Here is a 16,623-nt window from a genome sequence, read left to right on the forward strand (position 1 = left end):
AGTGAGTCATTAACATCGATGATGGCTACGGAAATACAGGCGAAGGTGATCAGTGCGGTCAATGAAGGCGATATATCCCGACTGAGGGAACTCAGCCTGCTTCCAGGAGGGTTTGGAGATGCAAGGACTGTCGCTTGGTGCGCCGACTCCTAAATTCACTTGAGAGAATGTGCTAATGTATTCCAGGCCATATTTGCTCCAAGCCCGTTCTTCATCCAGTACTCTCACACCCGCTCCAGAGGCTATCGCATCATCTTCAACAACCACGGTAGCGTCAACCATAACATCTCCAATCGCATCTTCCTCCTCTCCACCTTTATCCTACGACGACGAACCCCACCAAGACGAGTCGCAAATCAAATTGGACACCGACCGCTCATTTGTTCTCTACCCATCTCTTCATGATACTAAAAAAGACTTGCTCAAGTCACGCCTTAATAGGCTCATCACACGCGTCTTGCGCAAAAGGCGTAAACTTGCCTACGTTCAGGGATACCACGATGTACTCGCTGTGCTACAGCTGACATTGTGTCCGGGGCAAGAGCCGAGTGAAGAGGACGAGATGATGCTCGAGAGGTGTGCGGAGAGGATCAGCCTGTTCAGATTTAGGGATGCGATGGGGCGTGGGCTGGAGCCGCTGCTTGGTCTTCTCAGGTGCGGTCTGTCCGTTGGTCAAGTATATGTACTCAAGAGCTCAGTATGTGTTTGTAGAGTACTACGAAGGCTTCTACGATTAGCTGATCCAGCATACGCCGCGCTCATAGAGCAAACCACTCCCCTCCCGTACTATGCCCTGAGCAACCTTCTCACTCTGTTCGCACACGACGTACCCACCCTGCCGCTCATACAACACATATGGGACTTCTTGCTTTCGCGAGAGCCCGTATGGGTTGTTTATCTCTGCGCTGCGGTACGGAACTCCCAAAATTACACTGTTCTACAAGCTAATGGTTAATTGGGTATCTAGCTCATCCTGGAAAGGAAGGAAGAGCTCCTACAGCGTGTGCGAGAAGACGGTGACGAAGGGGTCCTCTACGTCCTCCTTTCTGGACTGCCACCACTAGTGGATAGTGATTCCCTTCCTTGCTCATCAGAATCGGATGACGACAACCCTCCCCTCACTCCGTCCTCAAGCGCTTCCCTACCCCCTTACACCCCAGGAAGCAGCTCTTCCCTCACACCCCGTTCACCACCGCTCCTCCTACCCCACCTCCTGCACCGGACCGAGGCGCTTTACGTCACATTCCCACCCTCACACCCCGGGCTGAAGCTGGAAGATACACTAGGTCCGGCCTCGGTACACCGCGCACCCTGGCCGCCAGAACTTACAGAAGATGAGGCCGAAGTCGTTGTCACTCGGCCCTCGGATATCGTGCTGTCCTTGGACGAAGACGAAGAGCCTGCGCTTGAGGAACTTAAGGGCGCACCGTCCAGTAAAGGAAGGAGGACGCGAGAACAAGAGATGAGAACACTGATGGCAGTGTTGGTTGTGGGTGCGGGTGTGATGATAGCGATTTATACTGCGGAGGGAGGGATGAGGGCAGTGGATTGGCTTGGGTTAGCAAGGGTTGCAGTCGGGGTGGTTAGAGAAGGTGCAGGGAGGTTGGCTCGGGGTGCGTAGAAGGGCCTGCCAGAGACAGTGGGTGTAATGCACGTAATGCGCAATGACTGGATTGGACATCGTATTTTGTCGTTTCGTTGTGATTTTTGCTCTATGTGCCACTCCCATCTGTCCCATCTACTGAGGAGCAGTAGCCTCAGGCACCCTCAACCTCCTGAGGCCCTTAATGCCCTCTTCCTCCAACCGCATTCCTTCCCACTCCTTCATCCCAAATGCCCCGAGTGCCTTCTCATAAAAGTCGATGCTTGGCTGGTTCCACTGTTCCCATGCAACATGGGTCAGCAAGGGGTGGTAGACATGAAGGATAGGGTAACGCACCTTCAGTACTGACCAGTCCATCCGACCGCATTCGTGCACTTCGGCCACTCGTCCCAGCTCTCCAAACAACGCCTTCCCGATGCCCATCTTCCTGTATTCGGGCTCAACAAACAAGTCTTCCAACTGTTGCGCGACAGCACGCGCATGACGGCGAATCAGTTACGGTCTTCCGACCAAAGAAGGCATGAACGCACATATAAACCGGGCTTTCCCTTCCACGTCGAGAAGTTAAAGAAGTACATAGCAATTGCGACTGCTTTGCCATCCACGAACGCGAGCAATGTGTGGGCGTACGGGTGTGCACCGAAGAGGTTCTGCTTCAGCAGAGCTGGGGTCGCTTGCGCCGACTCGGGCGCTTTCTCGTATATGGCCTAGAATCATATGTGAAGACATCATATCAGCATAGGCAGGGGAAAGGGGCGTACGAGTCCAAGAATCAGACGAAGGATTTCAGGCTATAGTGTCACGTGAGTCAAGTGTACCGGACAAGTGCACTCATCGCACTGACAATGTCGTTTTCGACCGCCTCACGTATGGTGAACCTAGCCATTTATAATTACAGTTCCAAAGACAGTTTAACGAGAGTGAAGATGGACAGATATGGCAAGAGTACAAACGTCAACGAAGCAAAGAAGTGTGGATGTGCTGGCTTTATTATGCTAGGGTTTGTGCCAAGAGTGGCAGTGCAGGAAGTACATCCCTTCGTCACCGAACATGTGACTCACGGCTCTCTGTTTTGATTTCGCCGCAACGCAATGGACTACTCTCCTCCACACGGCACGGCGAACTCATCCATGGACGACCCGTTACCGACCAACTCATGCATGGAGTGCACCCCTATCCACACCCATGATGTTCCCAAGCGGCAACGAAACAGCTTGTCAGGGGGCGAAACTACCGGAGACGACACGTCACTCGACTGCAGTCATTCGACGAAGGAGCAGGTTTTCGGCATCCTGCCTATTCCTGACTCAACAACACCCACCAATACAGGATCAGAAAAGTATCCGACGAATGAATCTTCGTCCATCGATCTTGACACGGGCGATCCAGTTGACTCCGAAGAGGACGAAAGCTCAACAGAGGGGAGCGACGATATCGCTATGCCGTCCCCCTCTCCTTCGGATCGATCGTCTGTGTGTTCGCGTCTTGCAGGTGCCTGCCCCTCCAGCGGGTCAGGTCACATGGCAAGACATGGCGGGTCGCTGGTTACTCCGTGCTACCACCGATGGCTTCATCAGTCTCGTCGATATCTCTTCACCGGACCAAGCTCATAGTGTTTCTCGATGGAAAGCGGACTGCCTTCCATCCGAGCACTTTGCTGTGTACTCGGGTACCGTCATCGCGAACGTCGATGATGAGTTTTCCTTGATCGTATCATATGAAGACATCCTCGCAAGCTCGATTCCCCCCCTGCCGTTCGAAGGGGCAGCCGATCACGCCCTCTCAGCCCGTTTGCAGCTGGGCGTCAGCGGCTCTTGCCTGGGCAGCGTTCACAACAACCTTGCTCAAACTCTGGCATACAACGGCGTGTGGTCCGTACATGGAATTCGCGACGGAGATGTGGACTTGTGCATGTACGATTGGAATGAAAATGGGTATGTCAACCTCAACGTCGATCATCAGGTGCGTTCTGTTTTCTCTCCAAGTCGTTGTCCAGACCTTGACAAATTGGGTAGGAAACCCTGTTGACTGCCGAGTTCACTGAGCACGAGGTGATTGTGGGCACGACCGCGGCTATTTATGTCTTCCAGCTCTGCTCGATCGAGGCAGCTCGTGTTCCGATTGGGACGGGGAAGCAAGGAAATCTTGTTTCCGCGGCCGATCGCTTCGCCTTTTCCGATCTACGCATTCATAAAGCTTGATTGCTTGCTATACGTCGGTCTCTGCGTTCCGATGGCACTTGCCTAGCTGGGCTTGTACTAAAAAACAAACACGCAATCAGTGCGTATCACGTGCTGAAAAGCTCATCTACGCCGTCTGGGTACGAAATGCAGCGACGTTGGAGGATCCCCGTCGAACCGACCGGATTTACTTCTGCCTTGACCATTGATGAAGACTGTCAGCATGCCATTTGGCTGTATCACGTCTCTCATCTTGACGATGAAGAGTTTGATATGGTCAAGAGCACTATCATGCAATTGCCCCTCGACGCCGCCAACAGCGCGAACTCAGAGGCCATCCGGGCGATTCCTGTATTCTGGGCGAAGTCAGAGTACCCCCTTCTCCACTGCGATATCATTGCTGCGAAGAACCCGACACAGTCTATTCTCGTTGCGCAGAAGTATTCGACTCTTGCGTTTATTCTGCAGTTTGGTGAAGAAGAAGGGGCGACAACCGGCATATCGACCCGGGACTCGTTCCCTGTAACGAACGAGCTGAATCCCCTTCCCTCCGAAGGCTGCGACGATCAGAGTCAGGAGTCGACATCGAAGGATCTCGCGTGGTCCGATCCAAGAGGGTCAAATTCCTGGGCCATGAAGAACGTCAAAGCTCTAAACACGGTTGAGCTAGGATCGGTCATTGTAAGTCTGAAGTGTGTACATAAGCGTCGCATGGGTCTGACAATACTGGATTATACAGAAATGGGGCATAGACATGCGGTATTGCCCATCACCGTCTTTGGCACGTAGAAGAGGTACGCGCGTGAAGCTGGAGCTCAACGAGATGCCAGAGCAGTACAGTTCCAATGCATCGATCACGCAATCGTTCTTTTTCCAGGCTGGCGACAGCGCTTTTGGGGCATTGGTACGGGGTTATGGAGTCCCAGGATTACCTTCACCATCGGGTTATTGCGTTCCAGGCATTGGGATGTTGGCTGGCATTCCTTTCGACGGCTATTCCCTAATCTATGACATCGAAGAAGGCGAGTGGCCGTGTGAGTGGTCCGTCGACGTGTCCACACGGATGGATGGATCCGGCATTCTCTCACCCTCGACTCCAATCCCGCCATGCTGCCAAATCAACATGGACAATATGCGCGGAGATAGAGCTCGAGCCCTCGACCAGGAGGATGCAGTTCGCTTCAATGATGCGAACAAGAAGATAGCAGCTCTCTTTCGTTTTGGCTTGAACAAGACCACGTAAAACGTACTGAGGCACTCATAGACATTCGTCAACGATTGAGGACTCCCAGCATTGTTCAGCGGGTGGTTGCATATTTATTGAGGGGAGAGGGCAGGTTTTCCCTGAGGCGAGCACTCTCGTTCACAGCTTTACGTTCGCTCTTGCTCAGCTTCTTGTACGGCACTCCCTTCTTGTAGGGTGAGCATTGTGGAGGACTTGCAGGGGTCAAAGAGTGCCGATCAATATTTGCAGTAAGAACGGTGATTAGGCCTCCTACTCTCTTCGAATCTTTTCAGCTATGCTCGCCAAGCAAGTGTTCCATAATCGTTCCATTACCGGGTTATCGCTCGATCACCAAATAAATCGCTGAATCCTGACGTGCATGTATACAGGCGACGTATATCATGTTCGAGTTGCTGAGACTGCTTCGAATCAACCTTGGCAACTCTTTTGGCATTCACAAACAGACCGCGATCGTGTTCGGTGACCGGGACGCTGGCCCGGGACAACTTGTGGAGAATGGCCGAAGGGTTAGCTGGGGTCGCTCTGTCACCTGGCCAAGTCAAACACCTACTTCATTGTTCTTGGTCGAGATGACAGTGATTATCACTTTGGAATCCTCAGAGGTGATGGTCCTGTCTATGGTATACTGAGAAGATGCAGACGACACTTCCTGGCGGTGGGCAGATTTGACAGCATTAAAGATATAGAAGTTGGTTGGGGCGCTGATTGCATTTACGCCCGGGTTTCAGTGCAAGACTGATTCTCGGATGAGGTTGAAGCGAGGTTGACAGGGGAGTGGATTGTTTGTGTATGCTTTTCCAATCACATGTTATTGCCAGACTGGACACATACAGGAGTTAAGAAATTTGGGCTGGACCAGGATGTGTTACGAATAGCTATCCTTTACCAATCCAAGCATCACAACGTTGTTGTTCTTTTCTAAATGTTAGGATGCACGAAACACCAAGCATCTCCTGACCGCCAGTGGATCACACCATTCTTCCGCACGGGCACATCGAACGAGAAACGTAAAGCATAAGGGCGGGAAAGTTCTTCGGCAGTCGACTTTTCATGTGCGGTCCTCGCCATGATGGCAGAGACAACAACAAGCTCGCTGGCTTCCTCGAACTCCTGCACAGACATGCAGTGTGGAGATGTGGTGTCAGAGAAACCGTCGTGAGATTGACATAATAAGAGCACGGATAAATTGCGAGACAGGGTCAAGCTATATTGTCTGACCATTAGAGCCGGGAGAGTACAGTTCAGACCAACAGTGTATTGCTCAGACAGCGCAAGAACAAGCACATCATGTCCTGAAAAGGAGCCAGATGCCACACAGAATTGTTCATAGTACAAAGCTTGAGTGGCGCAGGATTATCGGGAGCAATTAGGCATCGCTCTGAAGGGAAACGTGGAGAGAAGCATCAGCGGACGTGTGTTATCAACTTGTTTCGACATTTGCCAGACGTGAACGTCGTACGCCGCCTCAAAACTACGACTTGATATTACTTTCTTGTGATTATAACGATAATCCTTTCTTGTTCTCTGTTGAGGGACGATGAATATTGAGGATATCGAAGAACGCGATGGTGAGTATCGTCTATGCCATTGATAGGGCTCTTCTCACGCCTAATCCAGGCCTCCGTCTGTCGTGGAACGTCTGGCCTTCATCACGGGTCGAAGCAACTCGAACGGTTGTGCCAATAGCAGCACTATACACGCCTTTGAAGGTACGGGAGGATCTCCCTCCAGTGTTGTATGAACCAGTTACATGCAAACCGCCTTGTCGTGCGATCTTGAACCCCTACTGGTGTGTGGACTGAACAGCAGTTCCGCAATTGTCATTAATCGCACACAGCCAAATCGATGTACGAGGCAAGCTTTGGATCTGCCCCTTCTGCTTGCAGCGCAACCCTTTCCCTCCTCACTATAAAGACATCTCCCACACTAATCTTCCTGCCGAACTACTTCCCAAGTATACCACGATCGAATACACGCTTTCCCGACCAGCCCAAATCCCACCCATCTTCGTCTATGTCGTCGACACATGCCTAGATGCGGATGATCTGAAGGCGTTGAGGGACACGCTGATTGTCAGCCTGAGCCTGCTTCCACCCCATGCACTGGTTGGCCTGGTCACCTTTGGTACCATGGTGCGCATATATCTGTCTAACCTTGTATCCCGTATTCAAAACTTGTTCAGACACAAGTCCATGAGATCGGTTACGGGGAATGCCCCAAGTCCTACGTGTTCCGTGGTACCAAGGAGTATGCGCCAAAGCAGATCCAAGATATGCTCGGCCTCTCCCAAGCGAATCGTTCTGGTCTTCGGCCTGGACAGCCAATGCAACCACAGAATTTCGGTGCTGCTCGCTTCCTGATGCCGGTTCAGCAATGCGAGTTCCAGCTGACGAACATTTTCGAGACCTTGGCCCGGGATCCGTGGACTGTCGCTAGCGACAAGCGACCGCTTAGGTGCACGGGTGTGGCGGTCAGTGTTGCAGTTGGTCTGCTGGAGTCAACGTTCCCCAACACTGGTGCGAGGATCATGGTGTTCGCTGGTGGTGCATGCACGGAAGGCCCCGGTCTTGTTGTTGGTGATGAGCTGCGCGAGGCTATTCGCTCTCATCACGATATCGACCGCGATGGTGCCAAACATTACAAGCGTGCGACCAAGGTGAGAGAGCAGGTTGCATATACTTGCATCGTCACTGATCTTGATACCCAAAGTTCTACGAGGGCCTTGCAAAGCGTGCGTCAGCCAACGGCCATGCCGTTGACCTCTTTGCTGCCTGTCTGGACCAGATTGGTATCGCCGAGATGAAATCTCTGACGAACTCGACCAACGGCGTCATCATTCTCGCAGATTCCTTCACGACTGAAATCTTCAAGCAGAGTTTCCTCCGTCTCTTTGACAAGGACACCCAGGGTCACCTGAGTATGGCCTTCAACGCGACCTTTGACGTTCAAACGACCAAGGAGTTGAAGATCTCTGGTATCATCGGACACGCAATTTCGGCCAACAAGAAGTCGCCATGCGTTGGCGAAACCGAGATTGGCATTGGCCAAACTTCTGCGTGGAAGATCTGCTCCTTGACACCGCATTCGTCGATCGGCGTTTACTTCGAAGTTGTCACCGCTGCTGGGCAGCCTCTCCAACCTTCCTCCCGTGGTCTGATTCAGTTCGTCACCCACTTCCAGCACTCCAGTGGTCAATACCGATTACGTGTCACGACTGTTGCACGCAACTTCGCTGAGGCTGGCTCTCCGCAAATTGGCCAGTCCTTCGACCAGGAAGCCTCTGCGGTCCTCATGGCTCGTATCGCCGTGTTCAAAGCGGAGATCGACGATTCGCCCGACGTCTTACGCTGGTTGGATAGGATGCTGATTCGCCTTTGTCAAAAGTTTGCCGATTATAGAAAGGAGGACCCCACAAGCTTCCGACTATCCGACAACTTCAGTATCTACCCTCAGTTCATGTTCCACTTGAGGAGAAGTCAATTCTTGCAGGTGTTCAACAACAGTCCTGATGAGACGGCCTTCTACAGGTAAGGATAAGGAATCTATTATCATACTTATAATCGCTAACGCTGCTTCCAGGCACGTTCTTGATGAGGAGGATGTCAACAATTCCCTCATTATGATGCAGCCAACGCTGATGTCATACACCTTCGATCAGCCTTCACAGCCTGTATTACTCGACAGTGTGTCGATCAAGCCAGACGTTATTCTGCTGCTCGACACGTTCTTCCACATTCTTATTTTCCATGGCTCTACGATTGCTGAATGGAGGAAGGCGGATTATCAGAATCAAGAGGGATACGAGAACTTCAAGGAGCTGCTTGAAGCTCCCCAGTTGGATGCTCAAGATCTTCTTCTGGACCGAAACCCACTGCCGCGATACATCGTCTGCGACCAGGGTGGCTCACAGGCACGGTTCCTGCTGTCTAAGCTGAACCCGTCCACGACGCACATGTCTGGTGGGATGTACGGCGGACCTGGGGCTCCGGGCCAAGCCATCTTTACGGATGATGTTAGTCTGCAGGTATTCATGGAACATCTCAAGCGTCTGGTATGTCGTTTGCCTTGCAAGTATCTCCTGCTCCTGATATCAATCTCCACAGGCTGTTGGCGCTTCCACGTCGTAGAGTTGTACTACTTCTTTCGTTCAGTCTGTTCGGCACGTTGTATGCAGTGTTGAATGCAAAATCCCCATTTCTACGGGTATATATAGTAGTCCATTGGGTATCTGACCCGTTACAGACATTGTTTAAATTTTCTATTCTACACCAATCCTATTGAAGATTCACACTATCGCAGCCGCCTTGTCCGCCGCCACGATCGCCTGCTCAAACCCACGCAAGAGACTGTCCTTATCCTCCATTCCCACACTAACACGTACCAAGCTTGTCTCCACCCCGTACTCCGCTGCCCAATCCAGCTCTGTATAGTGGGCGATGACGGTATACGGGCATGCAAGGGTGAAGTTCGTGCCCAGACTCGGGCCCTTCTCGCACGGGAGAGCGTCGAAGAAGGCCTTGCTCGCAGCGACACAAGTGAAAATGATGGAAAAGAGACCTCCAAACCCTCCTGCTGGTCTATCCCCGCGGGCAGGGATGCGGCACGCATCATAGTTCTCCCTTGTGACGTACTTTGGGTAACACACTTCCTTGACCGTGGCCCCCGGAAGACCGATTCTGGACCGAAGGAACTCGCACACAGCTTCGGCGTTGGCGTTGATGATGTAGACGCGGGGGACGAAGGTACGCGAATTGCGCTCCATGAAGAGGGCGTCTTCTACGAAATAGGTGTCTTCGTACACTTGGGGCATAGTAGACCGGAGGACGGGGTGGTAGCGCCTCTTCGGGTTGAGTACAAGGCTGAAGGGAGACGTGTCAGCAGCTCAGCCGGTTCACGGATATAGACCCAAAGGACACACCTCCCACCCATGACGTTCGTCTCCCCGCTAAAGACCTTTGTCAAGCTACTCACTAGCACATCCGCATACGGCAACACCTCGACATTGACAAAGTTTCCGATCGTCTCATCGACCACGATGAGGAAGTCATACTGGTCTGCAAGGGCGCGCAAGCGAGGGAGGTTAGGCGAGCGGAGCAGGGGGTTAGAGGGGAACTCGCAAAAGAGGGCGAGGATGCGCTCTCCTGACTCTAGCAGAGTCTGCAGCTCGTCGATCGAGCTGTCGAGCCCATGACCGTAGAAATGTACTCCAGGGCCCCACTTCTGAAGGATCTTGAGCGTGTCGGTATACGGAAACCTTTACCTCCAGTATCAGTAAAGTACTTTCCAAGCAGAGGCGCACTCACCCAAAACAAACACTCTTCATCTCCCCCGTGGCCTTGAGCGCCAACTGGTGCGCATACCAAATCGCGCTCATCCCCGTAGGCATAAGCCACACATCCTCCTCCGTCACACCCTCCACGCCTCGTCCCCTGACCTCCAATTGTTCGCTCTCATCATGCACCAGTGTTCCCGCTATCCGCCTGCGCAGAGCCTGCTTCGCCAGCACAGCTTTCGAGAGGGGCAGGTTCCTCCCGTAGCGCTCTTCGATGTACTGTGCATGGTCGGGGGACATAGACTCTCCCTGAGCGGGAGGGGGGAACGCAGGTGCCCTGGGAGGGGAGACGGACTCGGTAGGCGAGAGAGGAGCGCCGATGGACGGCTTTCGTCCGTATCTGCTACGCGCGGAACGATGTTTCCCCAGTAGGCCGGCGTGTCCATTCCCGTTCCCGTTCCCGGTACTTGGCGCAGTGGAGGCAGGAGCGTCTTGCTTCTCCTCCCTGGCGCCCTCGGACCACAACCGCACACAGCGTTCCGCCATACGACTGCTCACTCCCAGTCCCGTATGCTGCCAAAACGCCTTGGCGAGGGGCCATGCCTCCTTATCAAATAGGACGATATACAAATCGGCCGCTTCCCTCTCCTGCACCGGTTCGTCAACCGAGGCAGAACTGGGTAGGAGGGCAAAGTGGGTCGTCCGCACGGAGAGCGGGGTAGAGGACTGGGAGGCCATGAACCGCACGCATTCCTGGGCGATACGAGAGGAGGGGAAGAGCATGGCTCGTTCTTCCGGTCGGGCAAAGCGTTGTTCGCACATGACTGCCAGCTGCACACGCATCGAATCCGGATCGACAACAGTTAGTTGACATCGCTGGAGAAGGGCAGGAGGACGCAGGACGCACCTGCTGGATTGTACGATGGACAAAGAACCTCGGATAACCAGTCTGCATGACATCCACGACGCGAGGAGCGCCTTCCTCATAGTCGACATTATCCTGCCACTTTGGGAGAGAGACGGATATTGCATGAGGCAAGTTGGCAGGGATTGATGATCCCATTGGGGATGAGAGGAGAGCGTAGGTCGTTGTTGCCATTGTTGTCGATGTCGATGTTGATGTTGATGGCGGTGGTACAAGAAAGAGATACAAATTGGAGGAATGTCGGACTGAAATTCATAGTGTTTTCATTGTGTGTAAGTGCACCCTGAACAGAGTGGAGTCATGTGTAATTACGGATAAATTATTCCCATAATTCAGAACTTCTTCGGACGATTCAATCCGACAGTCATTGTCATCATCATCAGTGGCTACCATACTTCGGGATGGCATGAAGCGCGCACACACGCTTGAAATTTGTGATTGGGGTGTAGTAAGTGGGGAACTAGAAGACATAGGCAGACAAACGCAGGTACAAGGAAAAAGAGAAAAGTAGGAGGCATCACAGCGAGGTACAAGAGAGAATCAGAGAATTACAGCTATGATGCCCTTACCGCACATTACGCCGCAGGAGCAGGAGCAGCAGCCGGCGCACCCGCATCGGTAGCAGGGGCCGCGACGTACTCCTACCGTCCAACGTCAACACAGCCAGTTGGCAAAGCACTGAAACGCCTCACCTCCATCTCCTGGTCTAAATCGGCGGCACTCTTCGGGGCCCTCCTCGTACGACCACCACGGCCACCGCGTCCACGTCCCCTAGCAGCAGCACCCCTAGTACCGTTCCAGTAAGTACACCAAACTCATCCCCGAAAAACAACCGTACCTCGTGGCTGAGGCAGTGCCGTTTGTAGCAGCCCTAGGGGCAGCAGGGGCGACCTTCGGGGTGGGTGCGACGCGGGAGGCGAGCGTAGGCGGAGCAGGCTTGACCGGTTCGAGGATGAGTTCAATCTTCATCGGGCTCTCTGGTATGAACAGAAGACGAGGATGATCAGTTCTGCGATCAGGCTCGGCGGAACCAAGGCAAGGTCAAGATACGTGAACGGGAGCGGACGAGGACGGCTAGACGAAAACCCATGCAGCTACTGGCCGCTCCTGTCCCTTGCACACTCCTTCATGCTGATCGTACGAGAACTTTCTGCCGGGATGCGAGCTCACCACCTTTTCTACGGTCTCGGTCTGTGACGCCTAAAGCGACCACCTCATTCCTCCTTGCTCAACCTCATGCCTTGTACTGCGGTGCAGTACATCGCCAAAACACGTCTGATCAGGACGGTTTTGTCGGCGGCTCAACCTCGCATGCGAGGGAGACTACAGGGCTCGACCTCCGAAGAGGGAGACAAGGCAGCTCAACTCATGCCCGGGCAAGAGGAGCGAGGGATGCATACATCAACGATTGGTGCCTCCACCACCATGTAGCGGGCTTATCGGATGTTTGGACAGTACGACTCAGTCCGCTGAACGAGTCAACGTGACCTCAGTCGGAGGTCAGACTGCACAGTCAATAGAAAACGACTCGACTCGAGACCGAAGTCCAGTGGTGAGCGACAGTCCAAAGCAGGGTAAGAGCGTGTCTTAGTCAGGAGAGATACACCGCGCAGGCTCGGAGACTCCGAGATCGGCCAGTGAGTCATCGTCCGACGCCCGCGACGTCCCCGCTGAAGAAGCCAAAAAGGATGGAAAGTGACTGACTCGCATCGATCAGGCGACCGTTGTACTCCTTGTACGCCTTGAATCCGTCACCCTTGTTGGTGAAGGTAACGTGAGCGATGCCCTTTGACTGGCCCTTGTTGTTGAATGCGAGGTTGACCTCACGCGTCTTCCCGACGGTGGTACCGAACAGTTCCTAGAGTGAGAGAGCAAAGGCGAGCCACGATTCAGGATAGAACAGATACGAGAGCGGGAGAGAGGTCGACCTTGATCTGTGTCTCGGACACGTCAAGGGGCAGGTTCGACACGATTATCTTGCGGGCCTCTTGCTGCGCCTGGGTGACCGTAGGTTCCGCGGCTTTGGGGGTTGGTAGGGCAGCCTGACGCGCAGCAGCCTTGACCGCAGCACCGGCACCAAGATTGCCTGCCCCGAGGACAGCGGCCTTTGCGGTGGGAACCCGACGACGACGCTGAGGACGCGGCTTGGACTTGATCATCTATTGAATTTGGAAACGCGTAAGCAGGCGTGTTGCGGGTGTTACTTGCCGGACTGGGCGCACATCATCGAGAGACTTGTCGAGACCGGATGCCATTGTTATATGATTGGGAGATGGATGGGCACTGTTGTTGATGCGGGTGGGTGATGGCGGTGAAGAGGGTGATGGTGGTGGTCAGGATGAAAGGAGTAAAACGCGACGACGCCGCTTTACATCTTCCACTGCATGGGACCCCGGACGGTGCATTCGGGGTCCTCGCCCTTCCGCAACTTGCACCTGATTGTGCTCTGAAGCGCTCTCATCCCACACTCACAACAGACACACCATGGCGGTAAGCATTCTCCTTCTCCTCTCCCTCCTCATCTCACACTCTCCAGTCCGGTTTCGGCTACACAGGAGGTACGCCCTCCTCCATCTTCACCCTCTCCAGCTAACTCAGACCAGGCCCATCCCGATGTTTCCCATTCTGGCAGGAGTTCGCCAAGGTGTGCCGTTTTCCCTCCACCAGCAGCATAGGCTAGGACTGACTAGGGGGACAGTGTTACGCACAGGCTGACTTCCCAAATCAGTGCAAGGCACAGAAGGAGGATTATGTAGAATGCTTGCATCACACGCAAGAGGTGCGTGTCCTTGTATTCAACTGCGTTTCCCCGTCTTGGGCTCTGCTTTCCTCGCTTTCTAGCTCATACCGGCGCACATCAACCCCTTTCGTATCACATCCCCTTCACTCCTTTCCTCCGTTCTTTCCTCTCCCTATCATCCCCCACTAACCCCCACCCCAGAAAGCGCGTGCCAAAGCCCTCCGCCACGAACTCCAAACCCAACAAGCACACCAAGCCCACGTCGGGAAACAAGAAGCCGACATCAAGGCTACCTCTGCACCTATCGGAGTGGGGCTTATCAAGCCTTTGCCTGAGGAGTCTTGAGCCGTTTGAAATGTGTGTAGCCTGGGTGGGGAAAAGAGAAATGATAATGCACCATGCACTGTGGATCATCGTATTCGAGTCGCATTGTTCCGTAAGCGTCTCTGTGCCAATCTTTCGTTGAAACGCACGCTACCATACCTCCCAACCAACCTCCGAAATGCACAAGCATGCCAGTTCCATATTCCAACCTTTAATTCTATCCAGGCACCCTTTCGTATCTAAGCATAAGATTTCGGGAGACATCATAAACAAAGTCCGCGTGCCAGCATGCAGAGATAAAGGAGACGAGAACAGAAGATCAAGATTGTCCATATGTGAGAGGTGAAACAAGGTGTGTGGCAGAAAGGCGAACAAAAAAAAAAAAAGGGAAGAGAACGAAGAGGAAAGGCATAGTGATACAACAACCACCGACGGAAGCTCCCTCCACAAGGCGATCAGTACTGTCTTCCCCACCTACGCTTCCTGACCGTAGCGACGCTCCCACCCGTAGAAGGCGTCTTCACTTCCTCCGGCTCCTCCTTCTTCCCAACCCCTCGCTCCTTTCCACCGTCCCACGACCCCCTGCTCTCATCAGGCTGGGGCATGACACCATCCTCGTCCCTTCCCATCCAGCCGCGCCTGTCCCTGTGCCCACTCCTGTGTTTCCCCATCTCCTCAGCGCGGGAATGGAGCACATGACTCCGGATGGGTATGGTCAGCCTTGCCAGGGGGTTGGAGGGGCTCAGCAGCGGACTGGGCTCGTTATCCGTCGACCCTGTGGGAGGGGTACGGATAGAGGCCGAAGGGATAGGGGAAAGACTAAGCGTCGGACTAGGTGAAAGGGCGGAATTCGAGTTGTGTGAGAGGATAGTGTCGGGGGGGTGGAGGGAGGGGAGCCACCGGGTCGTTCGCCCTACCGGGGGCAGCAGACAGCCGGCGACGAGCAGCTCAAGAGGGGAAAACTTCTGCTCGGCTTGGACGAGCCGGATCGCGCTTGTTACTGGAAGGGGGAGGGGGTCTGAGAGGGCGCCGAGCGGGAGGAGGCAGGTGTGAACGGTACGCAGGGCCAGGCCTCCTGGCGAGTCTGGGGCTTCTCTGGCTGAGGAAGCAGGTAGGGGGAAAGAGAAGGAGGCAAGGAACCCGTCAAGCGAGCGGGCGAGGGTCGCCTGCGTCTGCATGTCCAGCCCTGCGGGGAGGACGTGTACCAGCTGAGCGGGGAGACGGAGCCTGTTAAGGGGGCGTGATGCAGAGAAATCGTAGGAAAGGGAATTGGTCAGCGCGCTCCCGCTTGCTGCGGTACTTATGGCCGAGTTGTTGGATACTGAGCGCGTCAGCTGTAGCGGTGGTGGCCGACGACACGTAGACGACGAGGCGGAGAGCTTGCGCATTTTCGGCCGGAGGATCCCAAGCATGCCGCGTTTCTCGCCGGGAGAGTCGTGGTCATGCCTGAGAAGACTAGATACGCTCGACTCGCCGCTCCTCCTTCGGTCGTCGATCCCACCGGCGCTCACACCGCCAGCACTCATACCGGCCCTGATAGCCTCTTGCTCCCGCTTGCCTACCAAGAAAGGGGCCGACAGCGTACTAACCAAGATTGCAAGCTTCATCAGCGCATGCGACGCATTGGCGCGCATCTCGAAGTCGCTTGTGCCTGCACTGGCACCGGCTATAGCGAGCCAATTGCTAGGCAGGAATAGAACGATAGCGTCGAAGGCTCTCTCGGTTTGCATCGGGCTTGGCTGTGCTGATGGCTGCCGTCCGAGGCGAGAGAAGGAGAATATACCGCCGGCGGTGCTCATACTTGTGCTAGTGCTTATGCTGGAATCCGGGCGAGATGGATCAAGAGGAGGGGTGCCAGGCGAAGAGAGCTCGCTGAGTTCATCCAGTTCTCTCCCGGCCTGTGACTGGCTCCACCTCGTTTGTGCCTGGTGCCCCAGAGCCTCGAGATGCATCTGTTTACGCCACGCTCTTGCGACCTTCTCCCCTTTCTCGAGCAGGTACATCACCCTAACTGCTTCTGGCTGAGAAGCATACTTAGGCTCGGGCTTGAGCGTGCGAATTGTAGGATGTGTTGGGGGCATGGGGTGGAGAATAGGTGGAGATGCGGACGGGGAGAGGGAGCCAAGGAGGAGAAGAGAGCCTGCGAGGGCTGGGGAAGTCAAGAGTGGTAAGAGGGCGACTGCGGGAGGGTCTACACTCGCGTTAGCTTCATTCGGGGTGGGAGAGAGGGACATACCTCCTAGGAGGAAGATGACACGCCGCAAGTCCCTTGTCGCTATGAACCTTTCGAGTGGGGCAAGTGAGAGCGTCCATGGTTCTCTGTCCTCAGCAGT

At 54.2% G+C, this 16,623-nt stretch overlaps 7 protein-coding genes across 7 annotated transcripts; 4 read left to right on the top strand and 3 right to left on the bottom strand.

Moving 5' to 3' along the window:
* Positions 1-21: 21 nt before the first annotated feature.
* On the top strand, positions 22-1,621 carry DACRYDRAFT_107280 (uncharacterized protein; the record flags this gene model as incomplete). The annotated part of the gene is made up of 4 exons (XM_040768440.1): positions 22-137; positions 187-654; positions 712-910; positions 968-1,621. The coding sequence occupies 4 exons, from the start codon at positions 22-24 to the stop codon at positions 1,619-1,621; spliced, it is 1,437 nt and encodes a 478-aa protein (XP_040629248.1).
* A 117-nt stretch (positions 1,622-1,738) lies between these two features.
* DACRYDRAFT_107281 (acyl-CoA N-acyltransferase) lies at positions 1,739-2,438 on the bottom strand (the record flags this gene model as incomplete). Its single annotated transcript, XM_040768441.1, has 5 exons — positions 1,739-1,879; positions 1,940-2,062; positions 2,134-2,310; positions 2,365-2,394; positions 2,427-2,438. The coding sequence occupies 5 exons, from the start codon at positions 2,436-2,438 to the stop codon at positions 1,739-1,741; spliced, it is 483 nt and encodes a 160-aa protein (XP_040629249.1).
* Positions 2,439-2,655: 217 nt separating this feature from the next.
* On the top strand, positions 2,656-5,844 carry DACRYDRAFT_116067 (uncharacterized protein). The gene is made up of 3 exons (XM_040770127.1): positions 2,656-3,565; positions 3,619-4,464; positions 4,523-5,844. The coding sequence occupies exons 2-3, from the start codon at positions 3,931-3,933 to the stop codon at positions 5,024-5,026; spliced, it is 1,038 nt and encodes a 345-aa protein (XP_040629250.1). The 5' UTR covers positions 2,656-3,565; positions 3,619-3,930; the 3' UTR covers positions 5,027-5,844.
* Positions 5,845-6,471: 627 nt separating this feature from the next.
* On the top strand, positions 6,472-11,313 carry DACRYDRAFT_22029 (uncharacterized protein). Its single transcript, XM_040772646.1, has 10 exons — positions 6,472-6,597; positions 6,647-6,818; positions 6,867-7,161; positions 7,212-7,685; positions 7,739-8,556; positions 8,609-9,080; positions 9,133-9,888; positions 9,948-10,283; positions 10,333-11,132; positions 11,209-11,313. Exons 1-7 carry the CDS (start codon positions 6,567-6,569, stop codon positions 9,154-9,156), a joined length of 2,286 nt encoding a protein of 761 aa, XP_040629251.1. The 5' UTR covers positions 6,472-6,566; the 3' UTR covers positions 9,157-9,888; positions 9,948-10,283; positions 10,333-11,132; positions 11,209-11,313.
* A 313-nt stretch (positions 11,314-11,626) lies between these two features.
* Positions 11,627-13,527, bottom strand: DACRYDRAFT_22031 (uncharacterized protein). The gene is made up of 6 exons (XM_040772647.1): positions 13,449-13,527; positions 13,155-13,385; positions 12,931-13,084; positions 12,065-12,203; positions 11,919-12,012; positions 11,627-11,867 (listed from the first exon to the last, which is right to left on the bottom strand). Exons 1-6 carry the CDS (start codon positions 13,479-13,481, stop codon positions 11,802-11,804), a joined length of 717 nt encoding a protein of 238 aa, XP_040629252.1. The 5' UTR covers positions 13,482-13,527; the 3' UTR covers positions 11,627-11,801.
* A 177-nt stretch (positions 13,528-13,704) lies between these two features.
* Positions 13,705-14,311, top strand: DACRYDRAFT_116070 (uncharacterized protein; the record flags this gene model as incomplete). The annotated part of the gene is made up of 5 exons (XM_040770128.1): positions 13,705-13,716; positions 13,763-13,784; positions 13,830-13,870; positions 13,925-14,005; positions 14,168-14,311. Exons 1-5 carry the CDS (start codon positions 13,711-13,713, stop codon positions 14,309-14,311), a joined length of 294 nt encoding a protein of 97 aa, XP_040629253.1. The 5' UTR covers positions 13,705-13,710.
* Positions 14,312-14,686: 375 nt separating this feature from the next.
* DACRYDRAFT_22033 (uncharacterized protein) lies at positions 14,687-16,128 on the bottom strand (the record flags this gene model as incomplete). The annotated part of the gene is made up of 1 exon (XM_040772648.1): positions 14,687-16,128. A coding segment is annotated over exon 1 (802 nt), but the record flags the coding sequence as incomplete, so codon positions are not given.
* Positions 16,129-16,623: the final 495 nt, after the last annotated feature.

This window comes from Dacryopinax primogenitus, assembly GCF_000292625.1.
Source record: "Dacryopinax primogenitus strain DJM-731 SS1 chromosome Unknown DACRYscaffold_8, whole genome shotgun sequence".
Taxonomy (NCBI): domain Eukaryota; kingdom Fungi; phylum Basidiomycota; class Dacrymycetes; order Dacrymycetales; family Dacrymycetaceae; genus Dacryopinax; species Dacryopinax primogenitus.

What these genes read in the sequence shown, in the direction of transcription:
- DACRYDRAFT_116067 (XM_040770127.1), top strand. Translation starts at nt 3,931, where the DNA reads ATGCAGCGACGTTGGAGGATCCCCGTCGAACCGACCGGATTTACTTCT. An exon ending in TTGAGCTAGGATCGGTCATT is followed by an intron (nt 4,465 to 4,522) that starts GTAAGTCTGAAG and finishes TGGATTATACAG; the next exon opens with AAATGGGGCATAGACATGCG.
- DACRYDRAFT_22029 (XM_040772646.1), top strand. Translation starts at nt 6,567, where the DNA reads ATGAATATTGAGGATATCGAAGAACGCGATG. An exon ending in GGATATCGAAGAACGCGATG is followed by an intron (nt 6,598 to 6,646) that starts GTGAGTATCGTC and finishes CGCCTAATCCAG; the next exon opens with GCCTCCGTCTGTCGTGGAAC. An exon ending in ATTACAAGCGTGCGACCAAG is followed by an intron (nt 7,686 to 7,738) that starts GTGAGAGAGCAG and finishes TGATACCCAAAG; the next exon opens with TTCTACGAGGGCCTTGCAAA.
- DACRYDRAFT_22031 (XM_040772647.1), bottom strand. Translation starts at nt 13,481, where the DNA reads ATGGCATCCGGTCTCGACAAGTCTCTCGATGAT. An exon ending in TCGACAAGTCTCTCGATGAT is followed by an intron (nt 13,386 to 13,448) that starts GTGCGCCCAGTC and finishes CAAATTCAATAG; the next exon opens with ATGATCAAGTCCAAGCCGCG. An exon ending in TGTCCGAGACACAGATCAAG is followed by an intron (nt 13,085 to 13,154) that starts GTCGACCTCTCT and finishes CTCTCACTCTAG; the next exon opens with GAACTGTTCGGTACCACCGT.